This window comes from Dermacentor andersoni, chromosome 4, assembly GCF_023375885.2.
Source record: "Dermacentor andersoni chromosome 4, qqDerAnde1_hic_scaffold, whole genome shotgun sequence".
Taxonomy (NCBI): domain Eukaryota; kingdom Metazoa; phylum Arthropoda; class Arachnida; order Ixodida; family Ixodidae; genus Dermacentor; species Dermacentor andersoni.
The window spans coordinates 91006771-91032105 of NC_092817.1; the positions used below are offsets into that span (position 1 = coordinate 91006771).

At 47.2% G+C, this 25335-nt stretch overlaps 1 protein-coding gene across 1 annotated transcript in view; it reads left to right on the plus strand.

The window, feature by feature from the left end:
* The window catches only part of LOC126536813 (fatty acyl-CoA reductase 1-like), a 52481-nt gene extending 37157 nt beyond the window's left edge, over positions 1–15324 (plus strand). Inside the window, exons 7-13 of the mRNA XM_055074017.2 lie at positions 4231–4405; positions 4877–4921; positions 6283–6401; positions 7020–7259; positions 8450–8579; positions 10402–10529; positions 14942–15324. Coding sequence (XP_054929992.1) covers positions 4231–4405; positions 4877–4921; positions 6283–6401; positions 7020–7259; positions 8450–8579; positions 10402–10529; positions 14942–15104 — 1000 coding nt within the window. The 3' untranslated portion in view covers positions 15105–15324. The remainder of the gene's footprint in view (positions 1–4230; positions 4406–4876; positions 4922–6282; positions 6402–7019; positions 7260–8449; positions 8580–10401; positions 10530–14941) is intronic.
* Positions 15325–25335: the final 10011 nt, after the last annotated feature.

A 25335-nucleotide genomic window follows, 5' to 3' on the forward strand; every position in this document is an offset into this window, starting at 1 on the left:
CGAGGTCTTAATAACCTGTAAACAATGCTGACCAGTTTTGCCGTGCCGCGAAGGCGAAAGAATTTGCCGGCATTACCCATCTCAAGATGAGTACCAAGGTTACTGCGATTAACATTGAAGCAATGTAGTGACACATCGCATTGCCGAAGGCACCTTTATTTAAATTTGTAGTGATCGTTCTGCGATTTCAAATTATTTTGTTACATGCGGCACACACTGTCTTCGTGTTGGCCCCACTTTGCTGTGACCCTCGCTCGCTAGGGTCGTTCATCACTGCAGGACGACTGTATGCCGACGGCATAGTGGCAATGGAATTACGAAGAAGGAATGACATCAATAGGACGACGACGACGAAATGACGACAATGGGATGACCATTATCAAGTGATGACAAAGTAATAACGACGACAGTGTGACGACGGCGGCAAGGGGAGAATTGCGCAACAACGACAGCATGGCGGCGACAGTACAACGTGAATCGGATGACGAAGTTGTAATGACAACCGAACCTCCACGACGTCATCACGACTGTGGTATGACACTGAATGTATGCCGACAACGCAATGACGACGATGACATGACAACGGCGGCATAATCGTGGTTGACTGACGACAGCACAAATGAATATTGCACCATTTGCGACAGCACAGAATCAATAAGAAGGAATAACGCCCATGGGACGACAAAGGCGGTATCATGACGACAGCGTGACAATTGTATGACTTTCTGAAATGATGGCACTGATAGGACAACAGCGTGGCGACGATCTGATGAAGACGAATGCATGACGATGATGACGTGACGACGAATGTATGGCGACAACGCCGTGATGACGATGGTATGACGACAATCTGATAAAGAAGCTGAAGTGACCTCGATGGAACGACCACGACTGCATCACAAGGGCGAAATGCGAGAACACCCGTGTACTTAGATTTAGGTGCACGTTAAAGAACCACGGGTGGTCGGAATTTCCGGAGTCCCCCACTACGGCGTGCCTCATAATCAAAAAATGGTTTTGGCACGTAAAACCCCATAATGTATGTAATGTAATGCATCACGACAATAGCATGACAACAAATGCATGACGACGGCTGTATAACGAAGACGCAACGACGACTATGGTATGACAACGGCGGCATAACCACGATTGCACTACAACAGCGTGATAACGATGAAACGACGAACAAAGAATGAGGTCGATAAAATGCGAAGGCGGTATGATGACGACAGCATGGCGAAAGTTTGATGACGTTTCTTAAATGATGACGATGGTACCACAGCGTTACGAGGAAGGCATGGCTACAACTTGTTTACGATTACTGTATGAGGATGATGTAACGACAATGAAGCTATCACAATGCTGATGATATACCTAGTGGCTCAAGTTACTGGACAACATGGGTAACATGACGCACACAGACAGACAGACAGACAGACAGACAGACAGACAGACAGACAGATAGATAGATAGATAGATAGATAGATAGATAGATAGATAGATAGATAGATAGATAGATAGATAGATAGATAGATAGATAGATAGATAGATAGACAGATAGACAGATAGATAGATAGATAGATAGATAGATAGATAGATAGATAGATAGATAGATAGATAGATAGATAGATAGATAGATAGATAGATAGATAGATAGATAGATAGATAGATAGATAGATAGATAGATAGATAGATAGATTTAAAATTTTGGAGGAAGCTTAAGCTTCGCCTTTAAGAGTTGAACGCGATAACATTCAAAGATTTCTAACTGCCTCCCGCGCTTCCCCGCAACTGCAGCTTATGTAACCGTAATGATTACCGGGAAACGCTGGTGGAGAACGCTATGCACGAAAGCGAGTGGGCGAGCTTTCTGGCAGAAACGCGGCCGGTTTCGTGGGCCGTGGATGCGCGAATGCTTGATGGTGGTGTTGCAAGGAACCGAGCGCAGCGCGCCGCTCTGTGAATTGTAGGGACGCTGGAAAAGGTGCTTATGTTTGAATTTCCACGTAACATAATTATGTTTTGTGGCATATTCAAATTATAATCCGAAGCTATCACGTCTGTAGATTGTGCTTAGATTGTAATTTACGATTTTTTGGACCCAACTTCCCTTCAGGAATTCAATTATTTCAGTAATACATTTGCGCCACGCGGAGGGCCTGCGTGGTTGTGGTTCGGAATGATTTTTCGCTAAACGATGACCGACGCAAGATGCCAACACCGGATTTTAAGCGAGGCGTATAACGGGCGCGGGTGATCACCGGCACCGTTTTCCCAGTCACCAGTGAGAGCAGCTAACGTATGCTAATCGCGGAGCAGCCTATCGCTGCTGTGTCGTGGCCTGTTTGCCCCGACTTTCCCAGAAACCGACACCACTAACCGAAAATTTTCATAGGGCTGCACCTTTTATAGTCTTCAGTTTTGGGCAGTTGAAATAGCATGACCGGGCCTATTACGGGCCCGACTCGAGCCCCGCCTAGGCCCGAGTAAACAATTGTTTACTCGACCCGAGCCCGGCCCGCGGGCAGGGCGAGATCCCGGCTTTCGGAACAACCCGATTTCGTGCGCTGCTCTAAGGACCAAAGAAGCTGAACCTCAGCGCAACCGCTACGGGCTAAAGCTGTTTCCATTGCTCGATTCAAGCTACGCATGCAATTTTCATAGCAACATGGCAAGCTGCATAAGCCAAGCAGATTAACGGCAGGCGGCAGCAATTAACGGTGGTACCACTGTTTTGGTTCGGTGACCTGTGGGGATGCGCGACTCTCACGCGTCCCCTGATATGTTGTTTTCCCGCATAGCTCCCGTCTCCTCCAATGCGGCTTTGCCGCGTGGCCTGGGGCCCGCGGCGGTCGGTGTGGTTGAAGCGCAGTGCGAGAGATGGCGCGAGTGTTGCGCTGCTAAGGCCGCCTACCAGCAGGTTTACTTGGGCACGAAAAGGGAAGAGCTCTTGCTCTTTGATTCGGGCACGGCAAGCAGCGCGGACGTGCCACGCGTGCGCCGATCCATGCTTCTGCGAGACCGTCTCGTGAGGCCTCGTGCGAACGCCCCACTGTTCGCGTGACCGTACGCGCGAACGACCAGGCGTTGGGATCCAGCATGGGGCGAACATATATTCGCTCGTTATCCGGTCGCGGTGACTCGAACTTCTAGATTTGTCGCGCGCCCGTCAGCATGTTTTGTGGATAGCAACTCGGCCAGCAGGCATTGATCTATAAAGGGTGCAATAAATGCCCTTGTGATTGTTTGCACTACTGTGTTGTCGTTCCTTTGTCCCAAGAGCACGAGTGAGGATCCCACACCTGGCGCCCCACGTTGGGCGCCAAAATGTGGGGGTTCCACTCTGCGTGCGGGCTGAAGGCGAGCTCCGGATCTAGCAACCCCTAGCGCGGGAATCGCGGCTACGTCGGGTTCGAACGAATAAGGCAACCAGCGTCGACAACTGTAATAACGTTTATTGCTTCCGGCAATAAAGAACACTGGCAGAGGGACGTCCTCTCTGTAATAGTAACAAATGGGCTCGCCCGTCAGCTATCTGCCCGCGAGTCGGGAAGGAAGGGTGCGCGCGCGTCGCGAGAGCGAGGGAGAATCGGGAGAGCTCGTAGTGCGCCTCTCCCGTGTCTATGCAACACCACCTAAGGTCTATGCCGGCTCTCGACGCGACGGCGCGGGGGAAGATGGGTGCGTGTGCTCCCCACAGATCTTATAACAGTACGTATAATACTTTTACCGCTTTCTCATTCCATCGTTTGGTTTGGTTTGATTTTCCTTTACTGAGAACGGGCATTTGCTTTTCTTTTTGCCTTTAGTCGTCGCCCAGTAAATTGTGTCCGTTAAGCTGTTTTTTTTTTTTTTCGCGACAAGATTATTGACACTGGGGTGCATCAATTACTGCCTTCAACTTGCTATGTATATGACGTACGCAGCGACAACTTTTTCTCTTTTTTTACCGCAAAACTGTTGATGCCGCCGTCGCAAGGTTAAAGACCTTGCTTTAGGCCACAGAAATGTCAGATTCGAACTTCGGGAATACGTATGTGTTGTTTTTCTGTCTAATTTTCTGCGTTGTCGAAGGCACCAACTTTTTGCGCACACCAGGTCATCTGTGGTCTCACACACACTCCTAATCACTATGATGTTACGCAATAAAAAGCCGAAAAATTGGTTCGTTCTGTTTTAGCGTAATGAACTTCCTTCCAGTCATATATAACAAGTATTATTCTTCGGCAGGTCCGCAGGCAAAGAAGCAAAGGGTAATACGAAAGAGTGCTTGTTTGGTCATCCAAACACGTACACTCTGACAAAGAGTTTAGCTGAATCACTGCTGCTGGAAGAACGGGGTAACATTCCTGTGGTCATCGTACGTCCTTCCATCGTCACTGCCTCGTTGACTGAGCCGCTTCCGGTGAGACACTACCTTCACTTCATTATAAAATATAATATCAGATACTGTGCAGGCCAATGTTTTCCCCTTTCTAGCCAATACAACTTTCATATCTCCATCGCCAGCTGTGTAGCAGGTAAAATAACACGGAAGTGGTGTCCGTAGTGGTGGCGTTTCGAGATCGGCCCTCTCCTCGAAATTGTCTGCCGGTGGTGCGCGCTTACGTATCGGATGAGAAGGCGTTCTGGAACTTTCTCCAAGGCTGTGAACTACGCCATTTTGTCACTGTGCTTATCTTCGTGATTTGTCACATTGATAACTGATTTGCAATATATTATAGGTAATACGACTGTCTTCGCTGTCCCTTTGAATACGATGCTTGGCGGGTATGCGTCGGTGAATCGTAAGGGCATAATACCGACAGTATTTACGAGAATGTTTTAGGATCGCATATTTGTAGTATTCGAATAACCACTTGCATTATTTTTTTAGGGCTGGGTCGACAGCTATAACGGCTGCACTGGCGTAATTGTAGTGGTAAGTAATGATCAAATATTTGATCACTTCTAATAGCGAGGGTTACATACCAGGTGTTTCTGCGAAGACCTTGAGTAATTTATAATTGCCTGTGGAAGATAGCACAATTCTAGACCTTGAGATTGTCTACTCGAAGTGGCGGACTTTACTCCCACTAAAAAGAGAAATTCGTAATCGACAAATTAACCAGATATGCTAATTAAGTTTCTAACTAATTACATGACGGCAGATATAGCAAATTACCCATTGTAGCCTGTTTCACTGCAAGGTATGTTCACTTGAAGTTAAATCTGTGGATGACGCCGTTTTCGAGATATGCGCCATCACACTTGAGGTAAAATCGCGCTGTTGCTCCACATACACATTTAATGGATCGTCGTTTAATGCATTGAACCACAGAAGTAACTACACCACCGATGTAATTGTTCGCAAATTTGGGGAATTTATATCTCGAAACTGGTGTCATCCTGAGAATTCGTTCTGAGTGGATCAGCCATGCGAGCTCCCCTACAACAATTTGTAAATTGCAATAAGTGCTGTATGGTAATTAGCTTTCATTTCATTTCATTTATTCATGCTGTCAGCCTTTTACTGGCTATTACAGTAGTAGATAGCGTACACAAACAAAAGAAGTGCACCTGCAAGAGAAAAAGAAGATTTAGCAGCCGAGTACAGGCGAATGGGGAAAACCGAACAAAAAGCTAAGAAGCACACAAGCCACACTCAACATGATAACACTTTTACGATAGAGCTTCACGATACACAAGGCGATTTAGCGCCTCTAAATATTTACTGGCAGAGTTTGATGTGAAAGCTGAGTACGGTAAAGGGGGAATCCCAATGCGTAAATAAATTCTTTTCATCAAGGTATGTCGTTAAGTGCTTTGGTACAATATGCTCAAGCAGCTTAGACCAAGTGCTTTTCAGTGATACAGGTTGCTAGTTTCTAGCATCGAAAGCGGAGCCACCTTTGTGTATGGGCACGATCTTTGCGCGCTTCCAAGAAGAGGGAAACGAGCCAATCCTAATTGATGATCGAAAAATTAAGGTGAATTACTTGGATGCCGACACGGCGTATATATAGAGGATTTCATTAGAAATTTGTGCAGGTCCATGGTTTTCCCTAATTAAGTTAAAAACTTAGAACCTAAATATTTGTTAATTAGTCCATTATGCATTTCGATTTGTCGTGCAAGTAGTGTCTGCCTCTTCAAGCAGACTAGCTTAGTACTACACTTGTGCTAGCTGCCACAGGCGATGTTTAAAAATTGTGTAAAGTCCTCGCAGTAACACCCGACCAAAACAGTATGTACTGTTAGAGGCTCGTGAGAGGTGTCATTTTTGTTTCCAAACCTTCACAGTTAGCTTTGGGTCTGCTACCGTCGATCCTTGTGGAAAAGAAGCACCTAGTCGACACCGTTCCTGTAGACATTGTGGCAAATACACTCATATGCGTCGCCTGGCACACATATATAACAAGGTAAGCGTGCCATACACCGTCGTACGATATGTGCGCGCGCGCGTGTGTGTGTGTGTGTGTGTGTGTGTGTGTGTGTGCGTGTGTGTGTGTGTGTGTGTGTGTGTGTGTGTGTGTGTGTGTGTGTGTGTGTGCGTGTGCGTGTGCGTGTGTGTGTGTGTGTGTGTGTGTGTGTGTGTGTGTGTGTGTGTGTGTGTGTGTGTGTGTGGGGCCAGTACACCTTCATTTCACCTCTCCTTCAACTCTATTCTAGGTTGATTGCGCAATCAAATCCTCTGCTGCAGTCAAGCGGTGCGTCGGAGTAATAAAGTATCAGACAACGTTGCCGACTAAGTGATGACAGCTAACTGTCATTATCGAGGAAACTACCAAAGGGCTCGCCATTTCATAACAACTACCAACGAGGGAGTTCCCCCTGCCACACTGTTTGCGGCACAGCGTGTTTTGCTTTCCACGCCCATTTACATCGGGATATAGGACAGGCGCATCAGTAGTCCCAACTCTCGCTATGTTTTTCGCAAAAACATCACCGTCCCTTACATTGTTGCCCATTTAACTTACCATGAGCATTTCACAAGTGGACTCTGTTTCACACTTGACAGACAAAGTCTCTCGTTGCAGGCCAACGTACATGAAAGTGTACCACTGCACGAGCGGCACCCTTCAGCAACACACGTGGGCTGACCTAATTGAAACAATGAAGAGAGCCGTCTGGCGACATCCACTGCCAGGTAGCATCTCGGACCACATGATCTTCGTGACCAACAGCCAGCTGTGGTACAACATCCAAGTCTATTGCCTGCGTTATCTGCCTGCGAGCGCCGCAGACTTGGTCTTGAAGCTAATGAGAAGGGAGCCAAGGTTGGTATCACCTACCGCAGTGGCCTGCACGTTTCGCTACGCTGATAATTCTCGGCAGTAAGGTCTGTGAGACGAAGTAACTCGTATTATATATATATATATATATATATATATATATCATAACTCGTCCGTTATGATATATACGCGATGAGACTGCCGTTTGAGCATTTTTCTTTTTTTTTTTTTTACTTATCGGCAACCACAATAGGTCGAATGTAAGAGAAATTATGTGAAAAAAGGAACCTCACTAAATGTACACTCAAACTCGAACGGACACCATCAAGGCTGTTGTTTCAAGTGCCACGAATATTATTGGAAAATATACGTTTCATACAAATCAGACTTGATGAATAATGAAGATATTATACTTCTGCTACTTAAGCGAGCGCGGTGTCAATTTTATAAGGTCTTGGTGGCAGACTCAAGAGAAGTTGTGCAAAGAAAATCCACGTTCGCTCCTATTTGGCAGCAGTGTTGCGGCATGCGAGATTCCGTACGCTGCCCCTTTGATCTTGCTGTCTTGCAGTCGCGACAACTCTTGCCTGCCGAGTTTATTGAGTGTAACGGACATCAGTTGGGCAGTCACTGTCCGACTCAAAAGATGTAAATAAATGTCTCGAAGCCCAGTCGGCTTCCCCTCAGATAATCGGAGTGTCTACAGAGCTATCGAGCGTTCACAGAATGAACACGGAAGCCGTATCCGTTTGAAGACCTCTCTTCCTTCCACATTTTAATTTAGTCACGGACTGCAACTTCTAGTGAAACTTGATCAATTAATATCGTCGCTAATAAGTAAGGCTCGTAAGTAGGGCGCAAAAAACCCAACCAGATGCCTAACGGCTGATATAATATTTAATTACTGTTTAAACTATAATCTATACAGTTGCGCACGAGCAGTGTGGGGATAGCCGTGATGTGCTCAACAGGATTCCGAACGATTAGCCTACATTTAGTTCGCATGACAACTGTCATAATAAAAAAAAAAAAAACTTGGCCCAGTGCGATGGTATATTGCCACCAAACTATTTGGTCGACAGTGACGAGCTCGCGGGTATAATGGGTCGATCTTTTTATTATTATTATTATTATTATTATTATTATTATTATTATTATTATTATTATTATTATTATTATTATTATTATTATTATTATTATTATTATTATTATTATTATTATTATTTATTCCGCAGGTTCGTGAAACTTTACAAGAATGTTCGCAAACGCATGGACGTCGTACAGTACTTCACGACTCACGGATGGCTCTTCAGAACGAACAACATCGTGGGGCTTGCACGTGAACTCTCTCCCAAGGATAAACAGGCACGTCTAAAGATGGATAATGCATGCTTAGCGCTGTAATGTAAACTGTTGGACGAACAGATAACAAAACCGCCTCGGAAGTCTCGCGCTATTCTCGTTCCTTCAGAAAGTTGCTGGGTGTCCATCCACATTCTGAGAAGTCTTCCTGGTGCCCCCGAAGAAGCCTCGACAGGCTCAGACACACTCACACACGCAATCCGCTGTCAGCACCCGTGCCACCAAAAAAAAAAAAAAAATGCTGAATTTCCCTTAAGCCGCAGCAATTTCTTTATTACCGTGGTTAGCGTTTTATCGATTTCGCGCAATGGGTCTGGTTTTCTACTCGAGCTCACTTACGAGTGTCTTTTTAACACAGCCTCATGGCTACGATAGTACTAGGGGCAATTCATTTTAATGCAGCAGTTTCTTTAGTTCCATAATGCTGGCTAATACTTGGCGAGGGTGAATATACATATCTACTCTGCCAACACAATACAAAATAGGGAAGGTGGTTTAGTGGCATAAATCTGGTAAAAAAAAGACTGTTTCCGGTAATGACTGCCAGGCTAACAATATATACTTAGAGCAACAACACAGCGTTACCGCCCCCGCTGGTATAAAATATCACGGAACGTTGTTCTTCGATAAGCATGCAAGTCACCGCCATGTCCTCCTCGCGTAAGCGTGACTGACATACTCGAGCAGCTTCCTGTTCCATAGCGCCGAAGTCGAACGGCATGCACCGTGAATCTTCTTTCGAAGCTGGGACTCAAACAGGCAGACGATATCGCTCGCCCATTTGCGACATTCTTGTCAGTGCGTATGGTAATCCGTTTTAATTTGCGCTGTAAGTAATCAGAAAACAATTCCTAAGTTATCTGATCTGCGCTGGCGACAGGAATTAAGCGGTCGGAAACAGCCACCATGGTCAGAGCAGATCACAAACAAAGCATTTCCTGCGCGCGCACACGCGCCAATTCCCGAATGTTGTTGTGTGTGCAGTTAACGACCACAGACACACGGCCGCAACAACCTTACAAGTATACCGCTGTAACGACTAGAATATAAAGGGTAAAATCAAACATCAGGACACATTCGTCGCCTTCAGACGGTGAGCTTGCACAAGATGAAGATTGCAGCGCAGGCAGAATGAATAAATGAAAGGTACACTTACACTGTCTCTGCAGCTTTGGCCAAAGCCTTGTGTCGTCTACCCGCTCATTGCTTACCGTGGTGGCCGAAAAGCCGGAATAGCAGCTGTCTGAACCGTGCCTTCGGCTGCCGTGGCCATTGTAAACAAGCGAGCAAACACCGATCGGAAAGCGCGCAATGGCGGGCACTGTCACGTGTGCGAATATGGCGGCGCCCATGAGTACGGCGCTGTAAAAGGTCTATAGTTGGGAATTATCAATATATTGTATTGATTACCGTAATTGTCGTGTTTTGTTGTTATACGTTCCCTTTCACACCTCATCTGACATGCCCTGGGCCCTGAGCGTAACACAACAAATAATAATTAACGAATAAACTAAGCTACCGACTAAAGCAGCTAGAAACATTCGTTTGGGTGCTCAGCGCCTTTCCACTTCGTTACTTTAAGTTTAAATGCACTAAAATGACGGAGCGCAAATGCCAACGCTCGTTGTTGCGTACAGTTTTATATGTCACGGCTGCTTCTGGTTATTCCCAGATTTGGTTCCAATATCTGTACTGCAGCCACTGGCCTGTGAACGTGCCATTTAGCGGATGCCCCGCTTTCCCCACTCTGCATTCCCCTCCCCAATCAGCTACCTCTGATTCTCCCTCTGTCAATAAAGGATTTAATTATCTTTCTTTTTTTCAGTCGTTTAACATTGACATGCGCAGCCTGGACTGGCATTCATATTGGGATCAATACTCGTTGGGAATTCGCAAATATATTTTCAAGGCGAAAGATTCGGAGCTTCCAAACGCACGACGCCATTTGAGACGGTGAGTACATTTGTAAATGCAAACTATGGCCTGTATGCTGTCCGAGTCGTCTAAAGGCGATATTTAACGTAACATGTTAAGGAGAAGCGTCAGTTTCTCTCTCTGTTTCTCTCTCTATTGAACATTGTGACGGGAAGGTATCAAATGATTCAACACAGATCAGTCAATAAATGTGTGGTTCCGCCAATCACTGTGTGATCTGATAAAGATCTAAGGTGCTACAAAACAATTCCAACAAATCTATTACGTACCTTCCATGGGCAAAACAAAACTCTTTTTGTCTGTCGTCAGCATCGCGAAAAACATTGGTATTTTTCAGACCAATAATATGCGCGATTACTTCGTTCCAAATTCCTTTCTGAAAAATGCTAAAACTGTCAGGTCTGCATGTAACAAAAATTTACCTTTACCAAATCATGGCGAGCTTTTCATAATTTTAGAATGTTGCCATTTTTTATTGATGTAGAAGCGTTGAAGATTCAATCAGGAAATTAAAAAGACATTATAACTTGTTATTTTTATGAGCAACAAACTAAAATTACCTTTTTCCTTGTTTGTAAATGTCGTGATGTGCATAATATTGTATGCATTAGCTCCATTTTACACAATTTATTCTACACTAGTTTCCTTATCTCATACCTACATAAATATATATATATATATATATATATATATATATATATATATACGATACCTACGCAAAATCAATTAATGTATATTAGTACACTGCTTTGTGCTGATATCAGTTTCTTTTGTATTGCATTTCTTTAAGTGTGTCACTTGTTACCTTTCTTTTGTTTACTATCGACACAATTTGTGTATTTATCTGTGCTCCATATCATCATGGCTTCCTGCAAAATTATCACAAGCAGCCTGCCCCCTAGTACACTGTACAAGCAGTATTCGCGGGCATGTGCGTCTTTGAGAACGCTTATCTAGGTCAATTACTCCCTAGGGGACACTGATCATGAGAAAAAAAAATACAGAAGAATAAAAATTAAATGGAGCGCATACGGCAGACATTGCCAAATTATGAGCGGTAGCGTTACCACCATCCTCGAAAATCCTTGAAAAGTGTGCAATCGTTTCACTCTACCGGTGCTAACATATGGTGCACAAACTTGCAAGGTTTACAAAGAATATTGAGAAGTTAAGGACAGCGCAATGAGCGATGGAAGGAAGAATGGCAAGCGTAACGTTAATAGGCAGGAATGCAGCGGTGTAGATTAAAAAGAAACTGGGGGTAGCCGATATTCTAGTAGACATAAAGAGGAAGCTTAAGCTTGGCCCCAACTCCGGCGCCGCCTATTCAAATACACGTAAAACGCAGAAGCGCTTTTCTGAGATAACGACTGGGGCGATATTAATTTAGTTCGTTGCATTTGAGGGAGAAAGTTAAATTCTAGTAACTGTTGGAAGCGGAATTTCGGCTTAAGGACTGAAGTTTTCCAATTTTCAAAAATTGGTGAGTTTCATTAAAACAGAAGCACGAAGTTTACAAATTCATAGCTCTGCACCTAGAAGAGATATCGTAGTTATGTAAACTCTATCCATTAGAGCATCCAAAGCGGACAAATTTCAGAAGTAAATTTCCATGTTACGTGAATTTTTCACATTGATTACAATGGTTTAGTAAAAGTTCTGCTGACAAATTAGTGGTCTATTTAAAAGCAATATATATATATATATATATATATATATATATATATATATATATATATATATATATATATATATATATATATATACATCAATTTTGTCCACTTTAGATATACTATTAGGTGCACTTCATAGAATTGTGATATCGCTTCTCATTGCTAAGCTTCAGGGTTGTAAACTGATATTGCAATTTTCGGCAATTTTTATTAAAATGTTAACGAAGAAAATCAAAAATTCGCAACTAACAACCATTAGATTATAACTTTTTCTTCTAAATCCAACGAACATAATCAAATTTGGTGCAGTGGTTGCCAAGAAAAACGATTTCTCCTTTTCCATGTGTGTAGATAGGAGGCCGCGAGCTAAAGCTTTCTCTTAAGAGGGAAAAGATGGAGGACGCTTAAGCTACGCCTTTAGGAGTGGAACGCGATCGCATTCAAACATCCCTGACTGCTTCTCACGCTTCCCGTAAGCAGGAGCGTATGTAACCGTAATGTTTACCGGGAAACTCTGGCCGCCAACGCTATGCACGAAAGCTGACTTTCTGGTAGAAACGCGGCCTCTTGCATGGGCTGCGATGCGGCGGAGGCAAGCGCCATGTTACGTAGTGCGTAAAGCAGTTAACCGGTGGACCATTAGAGTTACAGAATGGATTTGTAGGCACAAGTCTGAGTCAGCTAGTGCAAAACAGGGGTAATTAGAGATCGCTGGGAGAGGCTTTTGTCCTGCAGTGGGCATAAAAATATCTTACTACTACTACTACTACTACTACTGTTGTTGTTGTTGTTGTTGTTGTTGTTGTTGTTGTAGGAGTGAACACGAAATAATAAGAGTGCTCCTTCACCGAAATCAGAAAATTGTACAATGTAACGAATGCATCTCTTCAAGAGAGAGAGAGAAGAAAGGGGAAAGGCAGGGTGGTTAATCAGAGGGGAAATACGGTTTGCTTCCCAACGCTGGGGAGAAAGGGGAGGGGAGGTAAAGTGACAGGAAAGTGTAGATAAGAAAAGAAAGGTAGCACAGATAAGCAATAACAGTCGGCCACTGACACCGCATACTATAACTGGCTTCAAGTATTTTCAAGTATCACCGTCATGTCTTCAACAATTTTCGATATGAGAAACAAGCTTGTGTGCTTCATGTATTTTTAGCACAAGAAATTTACTCAACTGAGACTTTATGAATTTTTTTCTGGTACGTAGCTTGAAAAAAAAAATGCAAGAGAAATAAAACATAGCGGAAAAGTAACAAGAAGTACGAGGTCGGTGTATACGTTCCGTCCTATTGGTGAATATAACATTAAACGAAAAACATTTTCTATCAAAATTCAGAAACATGGTCCCAAAAGAATGTTAAATTAATTAAATATGGGGTTTTACGTACCAAAACCACTTTCTGATTATGAGGCACGCCGTAGTGGGGGACTCCGGAAATTTCGACTACCTGGGGTTCTTTAACGTGCACCTAAATCTAAGCACACGGGTGTTTTCGCATTTCGCCCCCATCGAAATGCGGCCGCCGTGGCCGGGATTCGATCCCGCGACCTCGTGCTCAGCAGCCTAACACCATAGCCACTGAGCAACCACGGCGGGTCAAAAGAATGTTTAATCGAATTAAGAAAACTTGTAGCAGAGCTAGTTGGTGCATGACTTAAAAACAAAGGTTACGGTGCTAAGCAGACGAAAACGAAATGAGACACAAACGACATACACGAGTGCCCGTATGTGTCGTTTGTGTCTCATTTCGTCCTCGCCTGTTTAGCGCCGTAACCTTTATTTTTATTGTGAAAGCAATACTGCTCGCACTTTCGGCCCATCGGTGGTCGTGGCGCCTCCTTACGCAGCTGCGCGTCACGTGACCATGTGACGTCACGCCAGACCGAGAGACGGGGCCCCAGCTCGCGGCATCGATGGTGGAGGCGAAGCCTTGCGCGCCGCTGCTGCGGCGCTACCGAGAGAGGGCGCTCGCGGGTGTGACGTCACGCCAGACCGAGAGACGGGGCCCCAGCTCGCGGCATCGATGGTGGAGGCGAAGCCTTGCGCGCCGCTGCTGCGGTTCTACCGAGAGAGGGCGCTCGCTGGTGTGACGTCACGCTAGGAGGATAAATGGGGCTACAGCTCGGCTCCTCGCAGTGGTCGGCGCGCTGCCTTGCGCTATGTCGGATGATGCATAGCCATAAGTTTAACAAAGGGCAACCATGTCCAAACCATCAGCTGAACCAAGGCGCAGCCAAGAGTATTGCTTTCGCAATCTTCCAGGCTTAACCAAGCTAAGCCTTCAGTCAATTTTTTTAAGTTTAACCGAAATTTCACATTTTACAGCTAAAGCACCGTGAAGTTGCCCTGGAGTTCGACAGCTATGCCTCACTGACCACAAAACGTTTTAGGTGTCTAGAACGGCTGTTCAGCGTAGACATTGCGCATGTACACCCGTTAGTGGCAACTTGGCTACATGCAGTCTTCACATATTTTAAGTCAATACATTTTTACCAGCCTCGACCGAACGCGGATTAAGATTGTTTTACTCCAAGTTACAATTTTTTCACAGGTTTTCCTGCGTGTGTGGCATATATCCAAGAAGCTTCTTAGGAGGGTATATTAGATTTGAGTACGACAAAAAATAACAATGCAAATTACGTGAACAGACAGACGGCAGTCGAATTACATATGATAATAAAAATTTCCACGCATCAGCACAAGAACTGAAGAAACGAAGGCACGACAGGCAACGACAATTTTCTTTATCCTTCGCAGGCTCTACGTCATGCGGTTGTCCTTGCAGGCACTCCTGATTGCTTCAGCGTGTCGACTGCTGACGACACGGATAGCGTGGAACATCGGCACCACAGCGATGCTGCTTGGTCGAAAGACGTGTGAAATGCTGCTAGTCCCATTAGGTCTGCCGCCGAAGCTGTAGCAGGCACCGAAGCTACTATCCCTCACAAAATCTAATACAGGCTTTCGTGGAAAGACTGTAGGTAGACCTGTCTCTATATAAGTCCAGAGAATATATATGAACAAGCTGTCTACTTACGACCTCGTAAATCATGTCTGATCGCTACTTTCCAGGGGTGCTCAACAGAATACATTATGAATTAGAAATTGACTAAATGGAATAAAGTAGACTGCTTTCAGTAGACACTCTATAGATTTTGCATACACGCACAAACCCACAGACGGCAAAGTATACACTGTCTTGAGAACTTCTCAATTCACTTCTATAAGGGATAGCTTTATCGGTGTAGAACTGTTCTGGGATCTGCCCCATTAACTTTCGTGCCAGGTTGTACAAACACGAGACTCCGTTGCCTACACAATCCATAGCCACTGCAGAACATATCGCCGCAGGAGCTGGACATCATGAGTTTGACGCTTGCGGCTATAGGCGAAAGCAATTGGTCGTACTTTATCTCCTGCAACGAAAGAAGAAAATGATAAGGAGCAACAAGCTAACGGCATGATGACCAAAAGGGAGCTGTACAAACACATAAAGTGAGCCTTGTAGCTTCTTCAATGAGATGTCTTACGCTAGTTCCAAGCCCTACATCTTTTGCGAAGGCAGCTGGGTGCATACATGAGCGAGGCCAGTGGAGAAGACGTTCATGATTTGGGAACATGGTCAAAAAATGTATTGTCCAACTGGCCTCTGTCTTTTTTTTTTTTTGCGGATAATTTCTTCTTCAGCAGTTCTAGAATATAGCATTCACTCGCTCACTCAAAACTTTATTAGTGTCCTGAAGCCCGGTCTTTTCAGACCGAGGCGAGCCGCGTCCACGTCGGCACCGCCAGGCCGAGCCTTATGGCGTCATCGTGGACCCTCTGGACAGCCCGTAGCTGATCTTTATATGAAGAACTTGTTAACAACTTGTACCAGTAGAGCCATTCTTCTTCGGGGTCGGCGAGAGTCACGGGACAGCCCGCCAGCATGTGTCTGATGTCAATGATGCCATCGCACACGTTACATTCTTTCCTAATTTCTCTTTCGGGGTGAATTTTATTTATGAAATATGGAGTGGGGTACGTCCCGGTTTGCAGTAAACGTAGCGTGACTGCCTGAGCCCTGTTCAATTTTACGTGTGGCAGAGGGAATTGCCTACGGCCCAAGTAGTAATATTTAGTGATGTCGTTGTAAGTTAGTAACTGATCTTTATGCTCCCCGGAATGGTAGTGGGCGTCGGTTCGGCTCTGACCGGCACGGCAAGCAAGTCCTCGTGCCAGGTCGTTCGTAACCTCGTTGAGGTTGGGCCGATTCTCGTCCACTTGTCCCATATGTGCAGGAAACCATCGGATTTCAGTTTTGATAGTTTAGACCTTGTCGATAATTTTAGCCGCAGTCCCAGCTACATAGCCTTTGTCAAAGCTCTTAATTGCTGCTTTGGAATCGCTATAGATGAAAGACCATTTACGGTTCCTGATGGCTAGAGCAATTGCGGCTTGCTCCGCCACCGTGGAATCCTTAGTGAAGATGGTGACGGCGTCCCGTACCTCGCCCCGGCTGTCGACCACCACAGCGGTGTAGGCCTCTTTGCCTTTGACCCAAGCAGCGTCTACAAGGGCCGCCTGTTCTCCTAGCTGTTCAATTTCTTTCAACAAAGCTTTCGCTCTCGCTTTTCTCCTGCTAACATTGTGTTCCGGGTGCATATTTCTTGGAAGAGGGGTGGTTCTGATCGCGTCTCTAAGTTTCGCGCTCAATTCTACCTCGGATTCCTTCGGGTTCATCGATCTATTTGGGTCTGTCCCTATCGCTTTGAGTATAAGCCTGCCCGCTCGCGTTTTAATCAGTCTTTGCTGCTGCGCCATCTGTTGCGCTTCCGCCATCTCTTCTATCGTATTGTGCACGCCTAGGTTCATGAGCTTCACGTTCGAGGTGCTGATGGGTATACCTAGGGTAGCCTTCACTAACTTTCTGATCATAGTGTTTAGCTTCTTCAGCTCGGCCTGCGACCATTTAAATAGACCTGCCACGTAGGTGAAGTGACAGAGAGCGAAGGCATGCACTAGCCTTAGAGCGCTGTCCTCATCCAGGCCTCTGTGTCTGTTGCTGATTCTCCTTAGTAACCTGATGACTTGGTCCGTTTTGTTTGAAATGTGTTGAATGGCATTCTGGTTGGTACCTCCCGCTGCTATGTGGAAGCCTAAAACTTTAATCTTTTCCACCTGCTTGATCGCGGATCCGTCGTGACAGCGTAAGATAATCTTGGGTTCCTCCCCGGGGACGTAGCCCCTGGGTCTTCGACCCCTGCGCCGATGCTTTAGGACCAAAAGCTCCGACTTTGCCGCCGAACAGTTGAGTCCCATCTCGCCTAGTGTGCTTTCCACGGCGTGTATGCTCTCTTGCAGTCTGGTCTCCGTTTGGCCTACGTTACCGTTGGCGCTCCATATGGTTATGTCATCGGCGTATATTGTAAAGTGTATACCTTTTATACTCTCCAGTTTCCTCTGGTCATTGCTAGATTAAATAGCATGGGCGAAAGTACGGCCCCTTGCGGGGTGCCCCTGTTTCCCAGGTTCATCACCTTCGATTTTAGTTCTCCTAGCGTGAGGCTCGCTTGCCTACCGCCCAGAAACGCCTTGACTACACTGTATAGCCTCTCGCCCAACCCCAGCTCGGACAGGACCTCGAGGATGGCCTTGTGCTCTATGCGATCAAAAGCTTTTTCGACGTCTAGTCCCAGAATCGCTCTCGCGTGCACCGGGCTAACGTGTATGAGCTGGTGTTTGATCAGGAGCATGGCGTCCTGAGTCGATAGTCCGGGGCGGAAACCGATGACGTTATACGGGAGTATGTCATTTTGCTCGACGTATCTAGTGAGTCTGTTAAGAATAACGTGTTCCATAGCTTTACCTATGCACGATGTAAGCGAGATTGGACGTAGGTTATCCAGATGGAGTGGTTTGCCCGGTTTTGGTATGAGGATGGTGTTAGCTATCTTCCATTCCTCCGGATAGTCTCCCTTTCTCCACAACTCGGTGAAATGATCCGTCAGGAAAGTGATCGACTCATCGTCTAGATTCATTAAGAGTTTATTAGTAATACCATCGGGTCCCGCTGCCGATCTACTAGAGAGACCATGGAGGGCGGCCCGTACCTCACCCTCGGTGAAATCACGGTCCATTTCCTCGCACGGTCCTCCCATGTACTCCGCGCGTTCGTCGCCATCACCCGGTTGTTTGAGCGGGAGATATTTGTCCGCTCGCTGTCTCATGACTACCTCCTGAGTCGTGTACTGGCTGACTTGATGTACCAGTTTTGTAATTGCCGTTCTCTTGTTTGACTTAGTGTCGCTCTCGTTCAATAAATGTTTGAGGATGTTCCAACTGCCTCCATGTTTAATTCTGCCGTCTGCCAAGTGGCAAACTTCGTCCCACTGCTGTTTCACGAGCGTTCTCGAACGCTCCTCGATCTGTCTGTTTAGCAACGCTATCTTTTTCCTGAGCTTTCGGTTCAGTCTTTGCGTTTTCCATCTTTGCAGAATGGATTGTTTGGCCTCGATCAGATGCGCGAGCCTACTGTCTATGCTCTCTATGTTTTCTTCGGTCTTAATTTCTTTAGTGGCCTCCCTGAGGTCCTCTCCGAGCTGGTTGATCCAGGTCTGGAAGGACTGTCTGCCCGCTTCTATCGGTTCCGATTCTAGTCTCTTCGCTCTAACTTTCCTAAAAAGGTCCCAGTCCGTGCACCGAAAGGTTCTAGTCTCTTGTTTCGACATACCTATACCTATGTGTATGATATAGTGGTCGCTGCCTAGATCGGTGCCCGAGTTTTCCCAACTAGCTTGTTTCGAGTTGTTGACAAAAGTTAGGTCGGGCGTAGAGTCCCTGCACGTGGACGTGCCACAGCGGGTGGGGAAAGCCGGATCGGTGATCAGGCACAGTCCCAGGTCCGTGGCAAGGTTCCATAACCCCTCACCTTTCTTTGTATTCCAAGCGTATCCCCACGCTTGGTAGGGGGCATTAAAGTCCCCTCCGATGATGAGCGGGGAGCTCTTTGCGACTGCGAGTGCCTTGTTGAAAAGTGCCCTAAAGCTTTGTTTCTTGTAGGTGGGACTGCTATAAATGTTTAGGCATAAGATACTCTGCGCCCTGCCTTTGTGCCTTTTGAGTACGACTTCTACTAGGATATACTCGATTTTACTCAATCCGAGATGGATATTGTGTTCGATAAAGGGTAGCTTTTTGTCAACGAGGGTGGCCAATCCCCTCCCGGAATCTTTTTCTCTACATACCGATTTGTACCCGGTAAGCTTTACTTCGTCCGCTAAAGTTTCCTGCAGCATAATTACTTTTGGTTTGACCCCCATCGCTCTAATTAATTGGCGCAGCGATGCCTTTTTGTTGTGGAATCCGCGACAATTCCACTGCCACACACTAAAACTGTGGGCGCTATTCATGATTATTGAATTGGTTAATTTTGCTGTTACCCGCGATCGATCTCTTTGGAGCGCCCCCTGACGTTCCGGAGAGTGATTTTAAGTTTCTGATTCTGACGGCAAGAATTCGTCGTCGTCGCATTTCGTTTCGAGTTTCTTGAATCGCTGTTCGGCCGTTAACCTCCATTTCCATAGTTTATCCACTTTAAAGTTAGTCCTTTCCGTCGTGTCTCTAATTTCTTTGATTACCTCTTTCAGCTCGCTGAGGACTGAGAAAACCGAGTCAGTTTCGGGGCTTACTGCTCTTTTTTTCGGGGCGGGGGAGTTATCTCCCTCACTTGGTTCGTTGCTTTGACCTACTGGTCTGGCTACTGCTACGCTGGCAGGGCTCGGCTGTGCCTTCTTTTTCAGTTCTGCTACCTGTTTGGTCAGCTCTTCATTAGCTTTACGCAAAGAGTTTACCTCCCTAATCAACTGTTCTATTCTGGCATCATTGCTTTCAGTCACCGCCGGCGTAGTGGCGCCACCAACGATTCTCACCGTACCTTTGACTTTATCCGCCCAGGCGGTCCCAACTGTCGGCTTGGCACCAGGTTTTCCATCTTCTAAGCGCGCCTGCGCTCCTCCCGACTTGGAGCGGCTTCTCTCCCTCGCGGCCGATCGCGACCGGGCGCGTTCTCTTTGCACCTGCGCTCCTCCCGACTTGGAGCGGCTTCTCTCCCTCGTGGCCGATCGTGACCGGGCGCGTTCCCTTCGGCGAGCTCGTACCACATAGGGTGTTTGAAATCTCTGTTTGCACGCCTTGTCTCCGGTGGGATGGTCTCCTCCACAGAACTTGCACTTGGGCTTGCAAACGTGGTCCGCTCGTGGGTTGGGGGCTCCACACCCTCTACACTGAACAGAGTCCGGCGTGGGGCACACGTCCGAGCGGTGTCCTACCCTACCACAAGTAAAGCACACATCAAATTGTTTCCTGTAGAGATAACATCTCAACAAGGTCGGCCCGTAGCGCACAAAGTTTGGCACTCTCAGTCCATCGAAGAGGACGATGACTGAGCCCGACGTCTTGATGCGCTTGGCGGCCAAAGCGAGCGGGTTGCGCTCATGCACGATATTCCTTGTGATAGTAGACTGGGAGTCCCTGATGTCGACTTGTCTAATAACCCCCTTGCACGTGGCGTGCGGGGCCGTCTCGTACGCATTGACCTCGTACTCCTTTTCCACGATTTTGAAGGACTTGATTCTCACGTACCTTGCCGCATGGTCTGGTTCAGGCGTGCTCACCACCACGATATTTTGTGTGAAGTTGGGGCACACCATGTCTTCACTTGCTTGCTCTGCCGTTAGGCCTGAAGCCTCGATCACTGCAGTTCCAATAGCGGTGGTACTTACTTTGCTCAAATTTAGTCCTCCTCGTGGCCTGATTATAATTTTCCGATGCTCCTCGGGCAGTTGGGGCATCCTTGAGGCCTTGACTATACGATACTTGATCGAGCCGGTGTTGGTGGCGGGTCCCTTGCTGCCGCCGGTAGCGGCGTCTCCGCCGGACGCTTGCGAAGTACTTGGCGTCGCGTTCGCCGCGTTGCTGCTTCATTCATTCATTATTCATTATTGCATTATTATGCAATCGTGGAAGATCACCCGCACGGACAATGGCGGAGGCAGTGACCGCCACTCCCAGTATCGGCCTGACAGTACGTCCGCACCTCGGCGGAGCGCCGAAAGGGTGCGCCGCCGTCTAAGGTAAGCATTGGGCGCTCACGGGAAGACTACAAATGAAGCTGTGCAGGGTGATATGGGCTGGACTAGCTTTAAAGTGAGGGAAGCTCGCAGTAAAATTGAGTATGAAGAACGGCTGAGGAATATGGAAGAAAGTAAATGGGCTGGGGGAGTGTTCAGGTATCTGTATAGGAAAAACATTGATTCACAGTGGAGGAAAAGAACTAGGAAGCTTACCAGCAAGTATGCGACCTGTAGGGTGGGCAACACAGCAACAAAGAAGGTCAAGCGGAAACTCGGAGAGGCTGAAATAATCTCATGGGTGGCGGCAATGAAAAAAAAAAAAAACCTGCCATGAGTAACTACTTAAGAGGAAAAAACGAAATCAGGAGAGAAACCATTTATGATAACTCAAAGGAAAGCTCATTACTTTTCGAAGCGAGATCGGGATGCCTTAGAACACGCACCTATAAAGCGAGATATAATAAGGAAGAAGAAACATGTGCTTGCTGCGGTAAAGCTAGGGAAACGACGGAGCATGTTTTATTAGAATGTGAAAACGTCTACCCAGCGGTCGATTTAGGCACCACTGGCCTCCTTGAAGCCCTTGGGTTCAGCGGGAGCAGTGGTAAGGCAAACATGTCCGCAATAGGCATTAGTAAGAGGCGATTGGAGGATTGGTGGAAGAGAAGTAGGGAAACGACAAAAGACGGAGACGTACAAAAGCACAGTTCGCAATAGGGATCAGAAAATTTGGCCGTGGTAGTTCATAGTGTTCTTTTTTTTCACTGTTTAACCTAGGTGGGACATCAGGCAGTATAATAGCAAGAGCTTGGTGGTGCAACCCACCACCCCGTTCCAAAGGGGACGCTCATAACATCCATCCATCCAGCAATCGCCAGTGAAAGCCGAACACACGCTTCGTTCTTGAGAGCGCTGCAATGCGATAGTCCATGAGCGAAATCACGTGTATTCTTTTTCTTCTATTATTATTTTGAAAAAGTTGCCACCACTTTTTCGCATCAGGTGTTTTCTAGCCATTTTCGTGGGCCGATCCCGGAAGTAGGACTGTCAAAATGTGGGCCGATGTGCGCTACTGGGTGTGTACCCCTGGGGCCACCTGTCACCGTGCGTGATGTCCCGGTGATGTATAGTATTGAACACCTTTACAGTGAAATGATCTGTATAAAGAATAAAATGACCTGTATAAAGAAGAAATTATTGTGTTTTAGTTGAATATTTCACATATATCGTGAACGTATCTGAAACAAAGACCACTACAACTACTTTGCCTCTACAACGAAGGAATTTAGGCGTCCACTATGGCTGATTTGTTGTGTTACAACAAAATGCCCTTAGCAGTGATGCCACTGCGTTCCACAGGCGTCACCAAGGTGCGCTGTGTGTAAACGCTATGGCTAGCCCCCGAGCACTTCGCTAATATACGTAAAGTTGCTTATGGCGCTTCAGCCCATCCCCGTAATTTTTTCGTGCTGTCATGCACCGCCGACCGAAACAACTGCCGGCGCCGGAGAGAGAGAGAGAGAGAGAGAGAAACAACTTTATTCGGTCCACTATAGACGTAAGCAAGCTCCGCGTCACCTGGCTAGGCCCACTCGGGGACCATCAGGTGAAACCTGACGGTCCTCTCGCGAGCCCTCTGGACTGCCAGGATTTGAGAGGTCTGATCCTGGGCCTTAATTAGCTTCATCATTTCCTCTTGAGTAAAAGGGGGACCGGCAGAGGCGCAGCCCCACAGGACATGTTCGAAGTCCACATAATCACCACACAGAGGGCAGTCCGGGCTTGGGAACCATTCGGGGTACATTGTGTGCAGCGCCGCGGGGCTCGGGTAAGTGCTTGTTTGCAGAAGCCTTAGAGTGACTGCCTGGGCCCTGCACAGCGAGGAGTGCGGCGAAGGTAGGAGTCTTCTTGACAGATAATTATATTTGCAGATTTCGTTGTACGAGCAGAGAGGCTCGGGTCGCCCAGGAGAGGACGCGTTGCCCAGCGCACGGTCAGTCAAACCTCGTGCAGCCGAATGTGCCTTCTCGTTGGGGTTGATCGAGGCACCCTCAATGGTTCCAAGGTGCGCAGGGAACCAGGCCAAAGAGTGATGTTTCATGTCTTTGGCACTTAGGATGATACGTAGGGCCTGGGGAGCCACCATTCCCATCTGAAAGGCCCTGACAGCGGCCTTGGAATCAGAATAAATCGTGTCATATACACTGTCCGTCAATGCAAGAGCAATAGCAACCTGCTCTGCAACGCTAGACTTAGAAGTGCGGACGGTAGCGCAGCTAAGGATTTTAGAATCACCGTCGATGACCACTGAGGGGAAGGCCTCTTCTTGAACATACGAAGCAGCGTCTACGAAGCATGTTCGGTCCTTGTTCAAGCGGGCACTGGCGAGCAGAGCTTTACCCCTGGCTCGTCTTCGTCCTTCGTTGTAGGTGGGATGCATATTTCGTGGCAACCGGTGTATGTAAATCTTGGACCTTACGTCGCTAGGCAGCTTCACAGCGTCGAGACTGACGACCGTGGGGTTACGTCCCAGCTTGCCAAGTATGGCTCGGCCCGCTGTGGTACCGGAAAGTCTGACAAACTGGGAAAATTCTTGGGCTTCAACGATTTCATCGAACGTGTTGTGAATTCCCAAATTGAGGAGGTCTTTTGTGTGCGTTCGGATGGGAAGGCCGAGGGCAAGCTTGAAGACTCTTCTGATTAGGGCATTGATCTTGTTGCGCTCCGATACGAGCCAGTTGTGCATAGCCCCTGAATAAGCGAGGTGGCATAACACGAAGGCGTGGATAATCCGGATCAGATTGTCTTCCTTGATTCCGCGGTACCTGTTGGCGATTCTTCGGATCAGGCCGAGGGCGCTTTCGGTCTTGGAACAAATGCGTTTGAGGGCGGCTCCATTGGCCCCGTGCGACTCGATAAACATTCCTAGGACCCTGATAGTGTCTACCCGCGGTACTGGAGAGCCCTTACCGGTGAGTAACGTAATGCGGCTCTTTGTTGCTGGCTTCCAGGACCGGTGTGAACCGCCTCTGGGCCTCTTCTTGTAGAGCAAGAGCTCGGATTTAGCGGGCGAGCACCTTAGCCCGGTGGGGATAAGATACCGCTCCGTCACATCGATGGCCTCTTGCAAAGCACCCTCGACCTGCCCTTCACATCCACTGGAGCACCAGATGGTGATGTCATCCGCGTAGATCGTGTGGTTAATGTTCGGGATTTTGTTCAAGGCCCTCGACAGGTTGATCAGGGGGATGTTGAACAGCGTCGGAGAGATCACCGCCCCCTGAGGTGTTCCCTTTGGCCCAAGCTGAATTTCGTGGGTCAAAAACTCGTCAATCTTGAGTCTAGTGGACCTTGAGGAAAGGAAGGAGCGCACGAAATTGTACGCCCGTTTGCCAACGTTACACTCTGTCAGGCTCTTGAGAATAAAGGCGTGCGATATGTTGTCAAAAGCCTTTTCCAGATCCAAGCCGAGAATTGCCTTAGTGTCGGCGGAGGTAGAGTCAATGATCTGGTGCTTGATCAGTCTCATGGCGTCCTGAGTCGAAAGCCCCGACCGAAAGCCAATCATGTTGTGTGTATAGCATTCGTTAGACTCGAGATGGTCAGTGAGGCGGTTAAGCATGGCGTGCTCGGCCATCTTTCCAACACACGACGTCAGGGAGATGGGCCTTAGATTGTCGATGCTCGGCGCCTTACCTGGCTTCGGTATGAGTACTGTGTAGGCTGCTTTCCAGCTCTTGGGAATGAGGCCGCTGCACCAGATATCATTCATCTTGTGCGTAAGAAACTCGATTGAGGCGTCGTCGAGATGCTTGAGCATTTTGTTGGTGATCCCGTCGGGCCCAGGGGCAGATCTGCCGTTGAGGGATGCGAGAACTCGCTTGACCTCAGCCACGGTAAAATCCTCGTCCATAGATTGTACGTCACGCCCTTCGTACTCGGGAAACTGGGGGGGGCACCGGATCGTCCGTGGCCTCCAGGTACTTGTCTATGAGGTGCTCCGTGACTGCCTTATCTGGAGTCGAGTCGGTCGCCAAA